We start from the raw sequence: 19,680 nt of genomic DNA on the forward strand, positions 1-19,680 counted from the left end.
GACAGCAGTGTTCATGTTGCTTGTGTTAAATGGCTTTGTGTGGTTGTTTGATGTGTGAAGTCTGTTTCTGTAGTAGCTTTGCACAGGTGTTAGGAGTGTGCTGGTCCACTTCAGACACTCTGCACAGAAACACTGGGCTCCGTCTCAGCCACAGTGCAGTCTGTTGTGTTTCAGTTATGCACACGCGTGGTGTTTTACCACTGGTCTGCATACACGCTGCTGACAAATTAAGAGATGTGGGTAACCCAACACTTCTCTCATTTGTTCCTGCACCAACCCAACAACTGACCTGTGCGTTTAATACGAACATGTTTGTTTGTCATGTCACAGCAATGCGTGTTTTACTGAAGAGCTAAAAGGAGAAACAATCCTAAGAAAAGGCAGCAAGGTTAGTATTTAAAAAAAGTTTTTTCATGTGAAATTATATTCTAAAGATATGAGGAAAAAACCTCCCCGCACTGCTGTGGCCATACTGGACAGCAAGTTCTTATGTCTGTGTGGGTTCTTTCTGTTCACGCCACTGTGCTATTGCAGTCCAAAAACATGCATGGTCATCATCACAAGTGTACATATGAGTGTTAGCCCTGCAGCAGGTGGATGGCCTGTCCGGGCTCTATGGCAGCTGGGACAGACACTGGGTGGACGGGTGATGTTCAAAGCCAGCTGAGCCTGGATGTGCTGAACAGCTACGGTCTCCTTTCTTTAGTAACAGGTGTTTTTACCTGGGGAGCAGTAAGTAGAAGTGAAGTGAAGTATAAGTCCGGGTTTAGGCAGCAGACTTCAGACAGCTGTCTGTAAACCAGTCACAGCAGAAATGAATTAGTTGTTACAAAGAGACACTTTTTAAAAAGCCACTTTGTAGTTCTGTTAAAATGTGTAACAGTGTCGCGAGCACGGCACCTCAAAGGCAACTTTAATGACGTGTGCGGCTCTTTCGCACCACCTGATATTCACTCCGTTTCCCATCATTCTTTGTCGTCCGGTTTCACGGGAGGGAAGATGGCGGTGACTGGTGGAACAGACCCGTTTTAAACCCTGGTACGTATTTAAACACCACAAAAAGCAGCATATGTCTAATTTCGTGGTTTGACTGAATGTCTGACAAAGTAACAGCCAGTAGATGTGAAGCGGTGGCTTTGGCCTGAGACAGAAGGCGACCGGCATGAAGGGAACCCATCAACATACTGCTCTCCTTGCTAGCTGCGCTAAGCTAATTAGCTGCATGGGTAACTGAAAATCTGCCGCCAGACATTTTTAGCGTCTGATAATCAATCGAGTGTGCGACCGCTGACAAATCCGCATTACACATAATGAAGCTAATGGTCAAAACGCAAGGCGGACAGATGTTTTGTAAAGCAACCAACGCGCCACGGAAAGCTAATGATAATGCTATCTGTGACAAGCACTGAGAAGTGAGTCCCTGATATGGAAGCTAAATATATTGTTCTCTTCTTTTACAACTCAGAAATCACGTAAGCATCCCAACAGAAGGAGAACGACGGTAACGTGTAATCCACCGTGTAAACAACAGAGACGCAGTCATGTGCTGCGCAGTTTTTAATGATTGTGTTCAGTGAGCGTGGACTGAAAAATGTGTCTGTTGATCCGGTGTGGGGTCCACTCCTCCTCCGGCTGCCTTCAGCCGTCTCTCAGCTCACCCTGGTGAGAGCGCAGTGGGGCTCGGCGGACCCCTCAGACTGGCTCGGGTCTTCTGTTTCATATGACTGGACTCCAAACCGAGTCCCGACTGCAGAAGCATATTTAGCTCTTTGTAACAATAATATCATTCAAATTTGTTCAGTCAGTCTTTTCTTAGTTTCTCTGTACTGAAGACATGCCCTCACTCTGACAACACAACTGTAGAAACAGTCTGAGTATCCTCCATGATATTCATCATGTGTCAGGATCGTAGGCTCTCCAGGGAGCCTTTCCACGTGGATTATATTGTAACGTAAAGTAACACATGTTCTTTTCTTCCTGCAAGGTTGGTTCCTGAGCCCTGTTTTCTGGTGTGACCTGCCACGCCCTAGGTGTCTCAGTATTACTTCCCTCACTTTCTGACCCACCAGTATTTCTGGCTCATGGACTTGACTTTGGCATCAGGCTTCAGAAGGAGGCCTAGGGCCTTCTCTTCCCCAGGTGGAGTTGAAGAGACCTCAAAGAGCCCTCCTTCCTACTCACCTTCGTTTTCTGCATCATCTCCTTCAACCGGTCCATCTTCTCCATTGTCTACATCCTCCTCTATATGTGCCAACACATCAGTTTATCCCAGCCATGTAAAAAGCCAATTCAATGGAACAGAGAGAGCCAGGGTTTCCTCCAGCTCTGCCTCTATAGCTACGCAGTCTCTCTCCAAACCTACATGCAGTACCGCTTCCTCAGACTGTTTGCCTCACACTTTAATGCAACAAAGTGCTGACTGTGAAAAACAGGAGAGGAAAAGGGTGATGTACAATCCTTTCAATCCAAATAATGGAGCAAAAGAAGGAACTGAGATGAAGGAGGTGGGGGAAGGGGAGAAATACGATCCTTTTGACCCCACGGGTTCCCCAGCGTCAGATGTTGATGATGAGAGTGGCAAAGCAAGGGTACTGAAGAGAAACACTATAAGAGAAGAAAAGGAGAAGGTGGAGGAACCTCCAGATTCCACGGACACCTTCACTGACCTTCCAAGCGCCTGTCTGAGCACTCAGCTCCCTCTGAGGAGGAGGGTGGACTGTAGCACCATGAAAGCTGATTCAGATCACTCTGAGATAGAGGAGGGCGAGATAGTTGGAGCCATTGAAAGAGATGGGAGCAGTAAGAGACCTGTAGAGGAAACCCTCCCCCTGAGTTCTCCCAGCATCTCCTTCTTTGGGTCAAAGCCAGAGCGAATCTTCCGAGTGCTAGATGGGGATGGCTTTGTGTCCGTTTGCACAGAGGGCAGCTGGGAAGTAGACAGCGAGCTCAAGGATGAGCCTGTGGTAGGAGTAGAGGATCTGAGAAGGAAGCTGGTCAGCAGAAGGAAGGAACGATATCTCTCCTTTCCTGCTTCTTCACCCTGCTCTCCCCAGCCGCCGCCACCACCACCACCACCGCCTCCTTCTCATCCTCCAACCTCTACATCCTCGTCCCCTTTAACGCCTCCTGAAGATCAGGGTGGCAAGTGCTGCAAGTCCTCCAAAAGCTCCAAGGGCCACAGCCAGCAAAAAAGCAAAGATAGAAAAGACGGAGAAAAGGAGATTAGAAGAAAAAAGAGAAGGAAAGGCAAAGAGTGGGCTCAGGAGTCGAACAAGAAAAAGGCGCAAAAGATGGGCAAAGAGGATAAAGGCAGAAGGAGCAGCAGGAGCAGCAGTCGGAAGAGGAAGAAAAGATGGCACAGCAGCCCAGAGACTTCACGGTCCTGCAATTCTTCAAGAAGAGATGGCCACACCAGATGGTCGCTTTCCAGCCTGTCTGAAGAAAGGCACAAAGAGAGGGAAAGGGATAAACACCGGAGCCGGACTGGAGATCGGGACAGAGACACCGACAGAGGGAGGGAACACAATCGCATCAGTAGCCACAGGCGAGATGGACGGGATGAAGATTTTAGCTCCAGAAAGAGGGAGAAGGAAAGGAAGGCAAAACATCATTCAAGGAGCAGAGAGCGAGGCATTTCAGAGCGGTCCAAAAGAAGCAGAGAAAAGAGAGAAGGCAACAGAGAAAGGGAACGTGACAGGGATAGGAGACGAGACGGTCGTCCCGTCATACCTCCGTCCATCCAAGACCTCAGTGGGTCTGACCTCTTCGCTATTAAGCGAACCATTACGGTCACAACCACCACTACGACCACCACCGTTCCCGGGTCTCCGAGACTTACCCCATCCTCTCCTGGAAGAGCCACAAAGGACTCCGACAAGCCCTGTAAAAAGAAGAGAAAATGGCATTCAGCTGGAGAGGCAGGGAAACAAGGCAGTTGTCAGAGCCGATCGCAGTCGCTCTCGCCTCCCAGGTATCACAGCTATGAGTCAGACCGCTATTCAGACAAACTGGAGATTGATGTGTTGTCTTTGGATGGTGAAGCTTTAGACTCAGACTACCCATCTTTGGAGGACACGCCCCCTGCTGCTCTGCCTCCAGAGGCTCCCGTCCCCAGCCCTAAAGCTGCAGCTACGCCCAAGACTGGACATGAACCCAAAAAGAAATCTCGCACATTAAAGAAAATTGCCCGCTCTGAAGCTTCGGCTCCTGCCAGTACAACCAAAAGCAAATGCCTCTCTTCACTGATGGTCTCTTCCGGATCTGCCTCTGTTTCCCCTGGCTTCCCATCAGCAAAGCGAACCAGGAAGATCAAAAAAGACAAAGATCGGGACAAGGAGAGCAGAAAAGACACGAGTCGCTCTGGGAAGTCCAAGAAAGAAGGTGGTGCTAGTCAGAAAGGTAAGCTTCAGTCTAAAGTGTCGGTTCTGGTGCGCGAAGGCGTAAGCAGTACCACGGGGTCTTCGGTTGGCTCTGGAAAACTGAACATGGACCTTCTCGGCCCAGGTGGTGCAGCAGGGAGTACTGGGGGGTCTGTGGTGGGTGGCTCAATTGCAGTTGTGTTCTGCAGGGACAATGAAAGCAGGTCACCTTTTCTGAAACCTTGTTCAGAACCACTGTCACTGGGTGGGCGGAGTAAAGACCTGGTCAGTATGGGAAAACGCAGCGGTCTATCCGCACCGCCATCATCGCTGACCGGTCCTGCAGGACTGAAATCCAAGAAAGCAAAACCCAGCTCCATTACATCCACTTCCTCCTCAGCTTCCTCCCCTTCATCCTCTCTGGTAACAAAGCGGCGCCGCCGCCTGGCCAAGAAGACGAGAGAAAAGGCCGAAGCAGCGGGGTTGGCCGCCGGAGGCAGCAGCCAAACTAAAGTCATGTCCGAAGCCTGGGGTGGGGGTGTCTCCTTAGATGTTCAGTCAGGCGTTGGAGATGCGAGCAAGTCGGTCAGTCCACATATTGGCCAAGCTGGCCCCGCACCCTGCTCTTCCTCCTCCTCCACATCCTCCTCCACTAGTGTGCTCCCACCATCCTCGTCACCTCCTCAGACCCCTCCGCCACCTGTTGCACCATCGTTGCGGGACACCAGGGAGTCTTCACCAGACTCTCAAACTGTAGACAGCAGCTGTAAGACTCCAGATCCTTCTTTCTTAACTGAGGACTGTCCAAAACAGCCGAGTCCTACACAACCAGCATCCAGTCCTTCCAACCTGGCCCCCTCACAAGGAGCTGGTCTCAGCAGCGCCCCGCCCACGGCCAAGCTGCCAAGTCAGGATGATCTGTCAAAATCTCTGGGCTCGCCTTCTTCCTTGTCCTCAACCGTCTGTGGTCTCCCTTCCCTGGCTCTACCTCTGTCTTCTTCTGACCCATCCTCATCTGTGTCCTCTTCATCTGCTGGTAAGCCGCCGCCTCCTCCCCCTCCAGCTCCTGCACCCACTCTTCCTTGGAGTCTCCAGACTGGGGTGGACTGCACAACCGGAGGTGTCTTAGCATGTAAGTTGACTCTCCCTATGCAGAGAAGGCACATTATTCAAACGCAGAGACTAAACTGTTAGTAGTGTGCACAGCTGGGCATTTAGTGGGTGCAGAGTTGGGTCACATGGTCTCTCCTATTTGAACCAGGTTGTCACTGACAGGGTTTTGCTGTTACTAGCATTTCTTCACATCGACCTAAGTGTATGAGATTACTGAAGTAGTTCTTAGTGTTGTGGAGAAAATGAAGAGTTACTGCGCCAGCATTTCACTCACCTTTGCACTTAAACATCATCAGAACACTTTTTTAATGCTGTTGGACATTTGACAGTAACTTACAGATTAATCAAAGTAGATGTGTGCATGAGGGAGCATGTGTGACACAGTGGCAGCAAAGAGGCGACCAGAAGAGCTTTGACAGCAGCAGCACTTCTTTCCTTCATGGGACAACCTATCAGAAGGGACGGGGGGTAAACTTAGGACAGGTTCAAATTTTCCACATGTTGCTGGTCGCTGTCGGAGTATTTTCCAGGCTTCTGGTAAAGTGTAGACTGACAGTACAGTTTGTGTCCGAGGGCAGCACGGGCTGTGCAGCACTGTTTTAATCTTTTAGACAATCATATGAATGCATCTATAGTTTTAAAGATCATGCTGCCCTGTTATAAAACATGATTGTGTGTGTTTGTCAGTCTGTTTCCCTAAACAGTCTGTTGTTTCTCACAGTGACTGCTCTGCTCTTCAAAATGGAAGAGGCCAATATTGCCAGCAGAGCCAAAGCACAAGAGTTCATTCAAGCAACCAGCCAGGTGACTCAGTGGAGCTTCATTCATCTGCAGTGGGGAGGAACATTTTAGCGCACGTTCTTAGGAGGCCACTCACACACACTGTGCTAGAGTGGGACCTTGCTGTGTGCAGCCTTTTTGAAATGATGATCCTGTTGTTGTTTGAATGACCGTCGACTCGTTTGTCTCCTTTCTCACGTGCAGATGCTCTCACAGGCCAATCAGAACCAGTCCCAGCAGCATGTTCTCACTCCCTCGGCGTCCTCTTCCTCTTCATCCTTACAAATTCCTCCCCCTCCCTCTCTCCCCCCACCTCCTGGACTGAGCCCAGCCCAGTTCATTCTGCACGGCTCCCTCCCATTGGTTAGCTGCACTAAAACCCCACCTTCACATCTGCACCCGTCAATAGCTGGTGGATGCGCTCAGACTCCACCCTCCATCGTACCTGTGGGGATGACAGGTGTGTCTGGGAGTTCTAGTGACACTGGATGGGACAATGAGAGCAAAGACCCGGATAAGGTAAACTTGAACTTCCTGATGAGAGCAGTGTGCCCTCCAGGCTGAACAAGCCTGTGCTGGTGGGACGGGGCTTAGCCGTGGTCCTGCTTCACCCCCTGGGTTTAGCTGTGGCCTTTTTGTATTTGCTGTGTTGTTTGTGTGGGTTCCTTTATTTAACATGATTCTTACCTGAATTGCACAGTACCTAAAGAAGCTGCATACACAGGAGCGGGCAGTAGAGGAGGTCAAGCTGGCGATCAAGCCTTACTACCAACGCAAAGACATCAACAAGGAAGAATACAAAGACATCCTCAGGAAAGCAGTGCATAAGGTGAGCCTTCACACACAAATCCAACCACACACGTAGCACTGTCTTATATATCACATGGCTCATGATGACTTTGCACTTTGTCGCTACAGCAGCGTCAAGTTGACAGTGTGGCTACAACATGCAGCATTTCTACAATAAAACTATGGATGTTTCCACTGAGAGCCTGGTACCTTTGTGTACTACATTAACAAATAAATGCAATAATGTACATTTAGTGAATTGGTATTTATCAGTAAAATAATATGAATTAAGAATAATTAAGACTAATATATGAATATTGACATTATTAGCATAGTTTATTTGCATTAGTCTCAGATCAGCTTGTATTCATCCACACTGGCACGAGTCTATTCTTCTGATTTTCCTATAAGCACACACCTGCACACATGTCCTCAGTGGCCAGAGAAAGGTGAGGTGAAATAAGGTTGCATCAGGTTTTTTAATCACGAGCAGTAAAAGCACGATGGCAGCTCGTCCAGAGAACGTAAGAACAAAGACTCACCATGTGTGCATTTCATTCATGCAGCCTCACATGAACAGTCACACTCTGCAGACACACAAAGGAACGCTGTTGGTGTCACGGGCATGGAGTACTTTGTAACTGCTGACCCTCTACTGTTAGCTTTCTCTTTGCTATGCTAGCTATCAGCTGCCACTCAGTGCACCTGAGTGGATCGTCCTGCTCTTTCATTGGAGCTTTTATGATGGGATTGGACCAGCATCTAGTCAAAATGTCTGATCTGTGCGTCCATAAATGAAGCTCTGTACTTGTGTTCTGAGTTGTTACTGTTTAATCACACTGTGTCTTTGTCTTAGATCTGCCACAGCCGCACTGGAGAAATCAACCCAGTCAAAGTCAGCAACCTTGTGAAGCTGTATGTTCAGCGCTACAAATACTTCCGTAAACACGGGCGCAAAATGGACGAGGAAGAAAGGGATGACAGGGAGCCAGGAGCCCTGCATCCCTCTGCCTAATACAAGACTTTTGGGTGGGGGGGGATGTTCCACCTTTGCCACAATCTACTCAATACGTGAGCAGTTCGCTGATTGTCATTGCCTAATTTTATTGTTTCCGTACCTTCCCTTGTCTATACTTTCATGTAGAAGTATGTATCCTCATCGCTGTAATCATGTTGTAAATATTCCTTTCCAAATGTATCATGAACTCAAGGTTCAGTAAGTAGATCCTGTCTAGACACTCGTGAGCTAATTCAGTCCCAGATTGAACCCTGCAATAAATCCTACCTTTGTCAAGGGGCTAGTTCTTAGTTTTTGTTGGTTGGATTTGTTAGAAGTGTCTCAATGGTGGGACTAATTACAGGACCTTTTTTAATAGTATTGAATTAAATGTTTCTCCTCTCCTTTATATCAACATCCAGACTGAGAGGAGACGTGATACCCAGCTGCACACCCAAAGGAGTTAAACAATACTAAACAGAAGTACTGCGTCCCTGTGTCTTTACAGGCAGCTTGTAGGCTGTTGGTCACTGCTGATTTCTCACTTCTTTTATTGTGTATTCTGTGCATGTTACTGAGACTGACAGTTATACTCAGTCTCTTTATAAAATGACCAACACACTATAAATGTTGCTTAACACTGGTAAACATTGTATTATTTATTTTGTCTGCTCTCTGTCAGTGTTTCTGTTCATAGAGAGACTGTTCAGGACTTTCTTGACCGTCTACCACAGCTGTAGCTGCTGCTGGAGCCTCACGTCGCAGGCTAGACCGTCCAGTTTAACCACCCTCAGACTGGGCAGGGTCCTTCAAAGGCTGCAGCCCCTGAACTTGGACACAGCCTGTAGACTAAACTATAATAATATAACAGACAGTATATAACTACAAACTCTGGCCAGCTGTGTCGATCGCTTATCTATTTTGGCCCCAGCTGTTCTTAATAAACACTACACGATGGTCCCACGTGACCTTCGTTACATAAATGCACACACAATCCACTAACACGTCATTTTCCAAGTTGAATTCCTGTGCAGAGAACAGACACAGGCAGACTACACTAACAGGATGTGATGTTACAACAATAGTCAAATATTAGTGTGTAATATTTGTCCAAAACACATTTCTTTGTTATGGAATAAAATGAATTCTAAAATCATCTTAACCAATAAGAGTGGCATTTTCTAGAACTTCATGTGTGTAATTGGACATTTCTTACCAGCGTAAGCTAAAAAGAAATACAACCATTTCATTTAGTTTACTAGTTTATTTGAAAGACACAAGAATGTGAAACCCTGAAAGTTACAAATGTAACGTGAATGAAATGGGAGCTAAACGCGCCCGACCTAATGAAGTCAAGCTGCCTGTAGGCTTGGCGCTTGGCCACAAGGGGGCAGTAGTTGGCTGGAAATTTTAATATTTTATTGGTCAAGAGCAACAAGAATGACGAACTGTTTAAATGTGGCCACACAAACAGAATATCCAGTGTTTACTTCCTGGTTTGGCGGAAGCGTTTACCACACATCTGTTTGACCGGCTCCAGCTCATCTGGAAGGCACGTGCCGTGCCAGGCTAGGTGTCCCCAACAGAACGAAAAGAAAGAGCCGATTCTCTAAAAAGAGCCGGAAATCCCATCACTACTAGACACCCTCATCCAAGGAGGCCGAGCCAGGGTTGATCAGGCCCCAGAGTGTCACTGGTTTATGTTAAAATGTTATTTTTCTTCTTCTTTCTTCTGCTTAGTTTCCTACAGTTTATTTTCTATTCACTGCAACTGACAAATAATACCTCTTTAGCATTTATGGAGCCTCAGTTCTTCAAAGGGATAGAAAAGGTGACAGAGAGGAGAGAGCAGAGCCGGAAGTGGCGCGCCCGACCGCTTCCCACACCTCCCCGCCGGATTGTACAGTGAAGTTATTATTTTATTAATGCACAATACAAATGAATTATTGGCGGTTTGTTTTGAAACAACTGTAATCTGCATATTTTGACTTGATTTTTAAAGTAGCTCTAATATTCCGTCGTAGCTTCGTTTCAGGCTCTATCCATGACTTTGTTGGTTATATCTTCAAAGGAACCAAAACGATCCAGTTATTTTGGACTTTTTCTGGAACAACAATCGCTTTGTCTCATACGCTACAAAAGGCTGTGAAGAGTCAGAGGGTGTGTCTTTCTTTTCATAAATTAATGTCGACTCAAAACTTTTTTTATTAGCAAAATCAAGTTATGCACCATATATTATTCATTCAGAAAATATAAACTTCGTACCAATTAGCAAACTTTGTACAAAGAAAATAAAGATATAAAGACGGAATCATAAAGGTTAACAGAGTATTAACTCACTAAATCAAAGTCTTCCAAAAAGTAAACAAAAATGCAGTTTTTTTTAACTAAAGTCAAAGATTTAACCAACAAGTTTAAATCGTTTTTCCAGTGTAGGGTTGGTTTGGTCTTAAAAAACGAAATTTATGTATATATTGCTTACACAAGTTTAATAAAACATTAACACCCTATTTGACTTTGTTTTCCTTCATAAACACTCCGAACAATATCATAATGTCGACTCAATGCATTTCCTGAACGATTCGTTTTACGACAATTGTCGTTATTTTGCGGCATCCCGCCATTTTATTTGCGAACTCGACACAGTTAGCTATTTGTCGCCGCTGCACGCTGTGGGTACCCTGAAGATCAGATTCTTGTTACTAATAGATCCAAGTATATTATCTCCTTCAGTCGAAGTAAGTTTGTCACAAAGGACCTGGTCTACCTGATCTCGCGCTTCTTCTTCTGCTACATGATCTGAAATTTGCTAAACGCTGGAGGAGAGAAGGTAAGACTCCGCATGTTAGCATAGTGAGCTTGGTGGCTAATTCGAAAGGCTCAATTAAGCGCTAAACAAGTCGATAGGACTTAAAGTAAAAGCTGTTAGCGCGTACATTTCAGATATCGTTGCCGTGCTGTTTGTAAGTTAAGGAAGATGTTGGGTGAAAATGAAACGCGTGCTAGCCTTATGGTTGTAGGAGTGTCGTCGTAATCAGGACAACAGTTAGCATGTACCGAGAACTTCCGCTCTTGGGGCTGTCGCGTGCTTGCTTTAATGCCCGGATTGACCAGCATATAAGCGTCAATGAAGTGATCCCCCTGTTGTTGCAATAGGTGAAAAATGACGCAGTTCCTACCACCCAACCTCCTGGCCCTCTTTGCTCCACGGGACCCAATACCTTTCCTACCTCAGCTGGTGAAGTTACCCCACGAAAAGCACCACAATCAGCCCTACAGTGGGATCGCCCCGTTCATCAGACATTTCGAGGTGAATGTAAAGTCTTCTGTGCGCTTTGGTTAGCCCTTCTTCTTCCGTCCCGCATTAGTCCTGTTAAATATCTCCTTTCTCTGACCAGGACCCGAGAGATGCCCCGCCTCCGACAAGAGCAGAGACCCGTGAAGAGCGGCTGGAGAGAAAGGTGAGTATTCAACCTGTTCTCCTGCACACAACAGCCCATAATGACACCGCGAAGAACTGACAGCTTTGCAGACACAGTAATACTGGCACCGTGTAAGAAAGTAGTTCAGATTACATTCAGAAATATTCAGTACACTGTAAGTCCAAGAAAACAGCCACACAGAGAGAGGACCGGAGCATTTAGCTGTCACTGAATGATCTGTACATTATACAGCTTTATAGAGAACAGGAGGAGTCAGTGTGAGGGAGGAGCTGTGCTGGAGAGCAGTTTGTTCAGTCACTTCCTGTCCCTCATCGACTCAGACGCCTCCCGATTCTGACCAATGACGCTTCCAGCCAGCTGCTGCCAGAGAACGTCTGCAGGCGGCATATTTCAGATCTGAGGTGACTGACTGACCCTGTGCTGCTCCAGTCTTGTTAACCACAAAATCAGAGAGAGTGCTCCCAGAGTACGCACCGAGGCCTGAGCAGTTTCTCACTTAGAAGCAGATGTTGTTGGATAGTTTTTTGTTTGTTTGTTTTTTTTAAACGAAAAATGTAGCAGTAGCAGCAGCATCCGCCTGACAAGAGGCTGGTGAGCAAACTGAAGAGCGAGGAAGGATCAAGAAGCAGCCTCTCCAGGACCTTTGAGTAACCGTGGCGTCCTCCACAGCACCGGCACCTTTTCCTGCAGCAGAATCAAGCTGAAGAGAAGCTGAGAAAGTTGGCTCAAAAGGTTACAAATGTGTGTGGGGTTTGAGGACTCACAAGCACACGCTTCAGTCCACACACACAAATGCAAAGCAGTGTGAGCACACGTAAAACTACTTTATAAAAGCTTTTACCCGAACCTGAAACCAATCATTTACACACCACAGAAGAAGTTTAGCTTCAGTAGCTGGATCGTTTTCTCTGAATAAGCTTTCTGTTCATGCCGATGTCTGAAACTACGCCTAACGTCCCTCCTGCTCACGTACAAAACTTTGAATATGTGTGCACGAGTCGCCCCATACGCACACGTCACGTTGCATGCACGAGGTTCACGCTGCTAGCTTTGCACAGATCCACAGATGTAAGCTGTGTCCCGGTGTAACACTGAGATGTTTCAGATCATCAGACAAAAAGAATGCACGTTTCTATATGAAGCTTTTATTATTAAGGGGGAATGATAAATGCTCTGCATTTGTATGGATTGAAGCATGCGCCTGTGAGTCGTCAGGTTACACACAAATCCCTGCACACATTCGTGTTGTTCCTTCATGCTTGTGGATCATTTGTAACCGTTTTGAGGCCAGTTTCTCTCCACACTGCTGGACAGCACAGGGTTTGAGCACCGTGGGATCTGGTTCTTCTTCTTCTTCTTTCCACACTGGAGCTCTTTCAGAGTCAGGTTCTCCCTGATCAAGACCCTCAACTACAGCTGCACAGATCAGCCAGGCAGCCGGCTCTGGAAGTGCTGGTGGTTCCAGACGTCGTCCATGTGTAGACGATGGAGGCCGCGGTGCTCTTTGGGACCTTAAATACTGCACACGTTTTTCTGCAGCCTCCTTCACCTACAATCCAGCCTCTGAGGACAACTCCTTGGACTTCACAGCTTGGGTGTTCTCTGACTTGGACTGTCAGCTGTGGGACCTTTTTATAGAGAAAGTGTTTCTTTCCAAATAATGTCCAGTTCGCTTTATTTACCACAGCTGGGGCTCCAGTCAGGCTGTAGACATACCATCTGACAGGTGATCAGTGGAAACGGGCATCTTGTAACTTTATGGGGTGTTTTGTGAAGAATTTAGAGGTGGGAATGAATTTAATCCAATGCTGAAAGAGACTAGAACAGATGAAGCTCTGTGAAGTCTGTATGTGTCCGGTTTTCTGAGAACAAAGCAACGATCGTTAAGAAAGCTGAGCACTAACCATTTCTGTGAATCTTTTGTTTTTGTAGAGACGAGAGAAGATTGAAAGGAGGCAAGCAGTAGTAGAGACAGAGCTGAAGCTTTGTAAGTTCCTGACACGGCACACGCTCTGCAAACGCTGCATGATGTGGTGACTTGGCCTAATGTTGCTTTTCTGTTCACATGCTATCAGGGGACCCTCATAATGACCCCAACGCACAGGGCGATGCCTTCAAGACTCTGTTTGTGGCACGAGTGGTTAGTATATTCAAATAGCTGCCTGCCCAAGTGTGTTGGGCTTGGGTTTGTTGGGTTTGGTGTTACCTGTCTGTGTGAACTCTAAATATCTTCTTTCTACAGAATTATGACACCACTGAGTCCAAGCTTCGCCGAGAATTTGAAGTGTACGGCCCCATCAAACGGGTACGTTTACACGGTCCCGTCTGAGTAATGTTGTGCTTAATGTCTTATTTATTCAGTTACTACTATTTTCAATTGTCGCGTACAGTACACACCTGGCATCGGCACACTTGTGTGTTGCCCCTTAACTATCAAATGTAGCTGTGCAGCAATGGTGAATCGAACAGGATGTTTGAGCCGCGCTTCCAGCCGTCCAGATCCAGCTAAGCCTGTTCTGCAGTCTCACAGTATCAGTGTCATGCAACAAAGATATCAAGGTTAGCCTTTAAAACGGTTGCAGGTCACTTTCTACAGGAAGAGAAATGTTACTCTTGATTATTGGAGTACTTTCCACATGCTGTAATAATTGCATTGACTGTCGGGCTCGTGTGCTGGACACGTGTCCAGTTGAAGTCCAGTGTCTTTCTAAAGGTGCTCTGACATGAGCTTTTCTCCAGATGTCACTAACAGCTCATCTGTTGAAATCATGGCTGTGCATAAATGAAGTGTTGAAGGCCGAGTCACGGCAGCTCGTTCAATCCCAACCTGCACAAAGCTGTGTCGTTACCGAGGTGTCACACAAGGAACGTCTCATTATGAGGAGAACCAGTGAGCTCTCTCATGACCTTTGCAAACTGGTGGCACTGGTTACAGAAACATCTCTAAACTCTGCAGCAGTGCTGGGCCGTAGTGGAGAAGTGATCATTTCACCATAAACTGGTCACAGGAGAGCCAAACTGAACTCATCGTCGTTGAATCAGGAGAGCAGCTCATTCAAACCCAAACCTCTGTTGTCTTGACAACGACACACCGTGGTCCCCGAGTCTGACAGCGAGCTACACGGAGCAGGGGCATGCTGTTCCCTCGACGTGCTCCTGTGTCGTGAAACCACGAGGGTTGCTATAACAACCCCACGCACATTAGCTGGTACTCGATTGTCATGGAAAATGATCAAAGTCCAGTTGAGCCAAGCTGGTAGTAGTGGGAAAGGGCTGTTTGGATGCCGTAATACCAGTCCGTGTTTGTTGGTCCAGAACCACACCTGAGGACCGGACTGGTTTGTGCATACAGCAGCTGTCAGCTTTCTCCCATTCCTCGTTATTACACATCCTTTATGGACAGCTGTGGTTGGATGTGTTGCGTGTGTGTAGCATGCCTTGTTACTGACTTTGATGTCAGTAGCACCTTTAGAACATCAAAGATCGACGATGTGTTCAGTACTTCTATTATGAAGACAAGCTAACGCATGTGCACGTGCTGGGCAGGTCGCTCAGGCGTAAACTCACCAGCCACTTAATAAGGTCCACCCTGATAGTAACAGGTTGGACTCCATGTTCACCTGAAGAGAAAAACTCATGGATTCCTCAAACTGTAGTCCGTATCGCCTTCATGCACATCCATGATGCTGAACTCCAGCTCCTCCATGTTTCAGTAGCACTCTGATGGATTCACATCTGTGACCCAGAGCTCATTTATCCACAATGAACTGATTGTCATGTTCAAGAAACTGATCGACTTTATCACACGGTGTGTTATCCTGCTGGAAGCAGCCATCAGCAGAGGGGCGTGTCGTGGTCCTAGGTGGGCGTGTTGCTGTCAGTGCATGCACATTCAGGATGCTCTTCTGCTTACTTTGGTTGTAACAACTTGTGATGTGAGTTACTGTTGCCCAGGCCTGCACGATATGGCCTAAAATCCATATCACCGTATAATTTGAAGCATGTGCGGTAATGATTTATATTGTGATATATTCTTTTCTTCTACTGTTGTTCCAGATTTACATAGTCTACAACAAGAGGACGGGGAAGCCGCGGGGCTTTGCATTCATTGAATATGAGCATGAGAGAGACATGCACTGTGAGTACCAATATGAACCCAAACATAGTTATGTTACTTAAAGACCAAATACTGTGTGCAGGGCGTTTCTCCTCTGCAGCTCTGTTTGTAACAGCAGCAGCTTTCTCTGTAGTGACTGCTGCTGAGTGAGAGCCCAGCTGCTGGTTAGTGCTGGAGCTCTGCAGTGTGTGTGTGTGTGTGTGTGTGTGTGTGTGTGTGTGTGTGTGTGTGTGTGAACGTGCGTGTGAGAGAACGTGCGTGTGAGAGAGTGCGTGTTGCGTGTCATCAGTCTGGTCTAAGAACGGCGTTCTCAGCAATAAAGACTTGTTTTCTTTTTTGCATCTTGTGTGTGGGGGCGGGGTCAACTGTTTCATTTGTGAGCCTGAACATCTTTGCCTGTCAAAGGCACATTGTCTTTTTAACTGTTAGGCCTTGTAGCTTTGTGGAAGAGCAGCTCTCCCGGTTGGACTATAATGGTAAGCACATAGTCAGACTGGTCACCAAGCATTGAATGGGTTTTTTACCAGACATGTGTCAAAGCCCACGTTTTACAAACTTTTATCGGTGGTCTTCAACCCTGGTCATGGTGAGATTAATTCAGCCTTTCCACACTAGCGAGATACGTTAAGCTGGTGGCGATGCCACAGTAAATACTGTCTCTTTAGTCGAATGGTGTCATCGAACACAATGACGCCATTCTGGGATGTTGGTGCAATCAGCTCTTCAAGACCAGAGTTGCTGAATCACAGTTGTGTAGTTGGAGCAGGGGATGAACTGATGGGGAATGTGGGGTAAACAGTGTATTAACTGTATGTTGTTCTCATTGCCACTGCAGCCGCCAATCTGTGATGGCTATTGGCCAGAGCTGGCTGGCAGATGATGATGGTTATGATACATCTACACCCTACTACCACAGCTCAGTATATGGTTGGTATAATGGGTTTGTATGATGGGTAAGATTTTTTTCCACCCTCCATCTCCTACATAGGGATAGGGTTCAATGGGTAAAGCGTCTTCTTGCAGACCCTAAAGAGCTTTTATTCAGACTTTTACCATTGAACGCACCCGACCGCCTGTCCTAAATGTCACCTCAGGTTAATGAAGGCAGTGGTAGCTGAGCCTGAGAGAGCCACACGCATGATTAAATGGCTGCCATTCGCATTAGCTGGAGTTTGTTGTGACGTGGAGTTTGCAGTCTTTCTCATTGCACAGCACTAAATTGCTGCAATGCTTAACTTGGCAGCCTTACAAACTGCAGACTGTCACCAAAAAGCTTTAATCTCATCATTTATTTACTGATAATCTTGTTGTTCATCACAGTGAAGAGTGAAGCTCCACACGCTAATCAAGAGGTTCCTGTGCTGTCAGCTCAAAGAATAAGTGTTCCAGGATGGGTCCCCAACAAAATGGATAAGTTAGTGCAGGGGCTGCAAAACATCTTTGACTATCTTTAACATGATTCACTTGAAGTTTCCGAGTGTCGTGTATGAGCCCCCCAGTTTGGGTTTTCTTCCCTCAACCAGGCTTGTCGGGGTCATGTGATCAGCCCCTTTGCGCAGCCACAAACAAACCGTTGTGGTTCTCAGTCTCGCTCTCACTTAGCTTTAATGATTGTCACTGCGTATCCAGCAGACAGTAAATGCAACAGGAAATGACGGCCCGGGGCCAAAGTTTCCAGGTGCTAGTTTTTACAATTCCAGTTTATAACATCTGCGCACTGAATGCATCTCAGCCTACACATCCATGGCATGCCAGTGTTAGGAACATTTCTTTCTCAGTAGGTTGGAGTTGTGATAAAGCCAGTCCTGCAAAGAAGCCCAGTTTTGTTTGTTTTGGGTTTTTGTTTTATATTTTTCCACGTTTCCTTTTCCCCACGTGGTCCATGTCAGTAGGACTGGTGGTAAAATCCTTCTTGAAGAGGGAAAGGGTTCGGGGTATGGTAAGTAGATGTGCTGTGACACTGTCGTGGTGTGGAGGTACTTTAGTGAGGCCTTAAAGCTCGGCCTGAGCCTTTCTGAACTCTTATCAGTGAAATGATGTTGTGTCTGGAGGGTTTTGGTAAGGCCCCTTTCATGGATGGTAACGTTTTAGCCTTGGCTCCACACATCAAGTAGCTTAGTCTGGACCGTGGCACGTTCTTCCATCAGTCAACATGGGTCATAACATTGTGTGGTACACGAGTGGACAGTTTGCCAGGTGCTGATGTTCCTACTGTATGTTGCTCTCAGTAAACCTGTAAATGAAAGCAGCTTTGTGTAATAACAGAAGCTGCTGCAGCTTTTTACCAACAGCTCGATGCATTTAAATCTTCTAGAAAACAAAGTCTTATTGTAGACGTGTCAGCGGGTGGCACAAAGGTTTAGCAGCAGTGAATCCAAACATGCCACAGCTTTATGAAACAGCACCTTAGTCTATCAAACAGCAGCTCTTTGGTGTAGCTGGTGTAGGACCCCGAGTAAGTAAAAGAAACGGTGTAATGTAACAATCACTCTTCGGGTGGAAGGAAGTCTACTCCCATTATCCTTCGACTTTTGCCCAGAGAGCAGCCATGTCGGCTTCGCCTGCTCCTGGTCAGTATAATAATGCACTGTTTGTTTCCTTAGCCATATTCCCTCGCTCCCTTTCCTCACCTTTTATCTTCCCTCTTCCCGTTACTCTTCTCCAGCCGCCTATAAGCATGCTGACGGGAAGAAGATTGATGGCAGAAGGGTCCTGGTGGACGTGGAAAGAGGACGTACTGTCAAAGGGTGGCGTCCTCGCAGGCTAGGTGAGCACTGCTTTCTAAGTTGTTCGCCGTTAGGCGTCCCTCCACTGTGGGACTGTAATGTGCAGCGCCTCTGTTTTTACAAGGTGGCGCTGTAAACATTCGCCTGAAGAAAGCGGACTTCTCATGAACATGTTAGAAATGTTTGTGGTTTCTCTGTCTAGGTGGTGGACTGGGTGGCACCAGGCGAGGCGGCGCTGATGTCAACATCAAGCACTCTGGTCGAGATGACGCGTCACGCTATGACGACCGTCCTCTTGGGGGGTGGGTCTTCGTTCTACATTTGTAATTTGACGTAAAAATACAAACTGCTGTAAATACTTATTGCAACTGTGCTGCCCACAGTGACCGTGACCGTGGAGACCGGAGGGAACGCAGCCGTGAACGGGACAGGGACAAGGACAGAGAGCGTCGCCGGTCCCGATCTCGCGAACGCCGTCGCCACACCCGTTCCCAGGAGCGAGAAAGGGACCGACAGATCGTAGCAGCAGAGGACAACAGTGGTAGTAACCGGCGTCGAGATCGCGAAAGGGAGCGTGGGGCGGCATCGGGAGGAGACAGCAGGAGCAGGGAGAGGAGTCGAGACCGGAAGAGAAGGAGCAGGAGCAGAGATCGTAAAAGAGACAGGGACAGGGCGAAGGGGCCAGAAGGAGGGGAGGAGATCGGCCAAGGAGAAGCTGCCCCCGAGGTCGGAGAGCGCATGCTGGAGGAGCACGAGGGAGAAGCGAGTGAGGGCTTAGAGGAGCGTAGAGACAGGGACAGGGACAGAAGGCGTAGCCACAGGGACAGGGACAGACGCAGGGGAGATCGGGACAGAGACAGGGAGCACAAACGGGAGCGTGGCGAGAGAGACAGGGGCGATCGGCGAGAGGAACGGCACAGCTCCCTGCGAGATGACATGGGCCCTCAAGACGACATGGTAAACGAGGATGATGGAGGAGTGCCGCCACAGATGGAGGAATACAGCCAGGATGGGATGATGGCGGGCCAGCAGTCTGCGCCGTCAGCTGATGGCTACGTTTCCAGTGAAAATGGCTACAAGATGGAGGCTGCAGGAGACGAGTATTGAAACGAAGCGCCCGTCGGAGCGTCTCGTACACCGTCTGTGTTCGTTGACCTTTGTGATGTCAGAGCCTTCCTGTCAGTCTGTTTCTGTAACCTGGTGTCATGGTACGCTCAACATGACCCCACTAACGTGTGCCACTACATCACACTCTCATTTTACTGTAGCGATGGTTTTGGTTGTAGTCCCCCCCCCCCCCCCCCCAAAAAAAAACAAACAAACAGACACAAATAAACTTTGTTTTGAAATGGGTCGA

The 19,680-nt window shown here is 47.4% G+C and overlaps 2 protein-coding genes across 2 annotated transcripts; both read left to right on the top strand.

Moving 5' to 3' along the window:
• Positions 1–618: 618 nt before the first annotated feature.
• On the top strand, positions 619–9,193 carry scaf1 (SR-related CTD-associated factor 1). The gene is made up of 6 exons (XM_082530426.1): positions 619–1,038; positions 1,985–5,490; positions 6,193–6,275; positions 6,456–6,770; positions 6,952–7,080; positions 7,897–9,193. Exons 2-6 carry the CDS (start codon positions 2,082–2,084, stop codon positions 8,053–8,055), a joined length of 4,095 nt encoding a protein of 1,364 aa, XP_082386552.1. The 5' UTR covers positions 619–1,038; positions 1,985–2,081; the 3' UTR covers positions 8,056–9,193.
• Positions 9,194–10,647: 1,454 nt separating this feature from the next.
• Positions 10,648–19,645, top strand: snrnp70 (small nuclear ribonucleoprotein 70 (U1)). Its single transcript, XM_082530534.1, has 10 exons — positions 10,648–10,867; positions 11,194–11,347; positions 11,436–11,498; positions 13,413–13,467; positions 13,556–13,620; positions 13,723–13,785; positions 15,537–15,618; positions 18,263–18,364; positions 18,526–18,625; positions 18,707–19,645. The coding sequence occupies exons 2-10, from the start codon at positions 11,201–11,203 to the stop codon at positions 19,428–19,430; spliced, it is 1,401 nt and encodes a 466-aa protein (XP_082386660.1). The 5' UTR covers positions 10,648–10,867; positions 11,194–11,200; the 3' UTR covers positions 19,431–19,645.
• Positions 19,646–19,680: the final 35 nt, after the last annotated feature.

The sequence above is a fragment of the Aulonocara stuartgranti genome, assembly GCF_965226115.1.
Source record: "Aulonocara stuartgranti genome assembly, chromosome: 4".
NCBI classification, from domain to species: Eukaryota; Metazoa; Chordata; class Actinopteri; order Cichliformes; family Cichlidae; genus Aulonocara; species Aulonocara stuartgranti.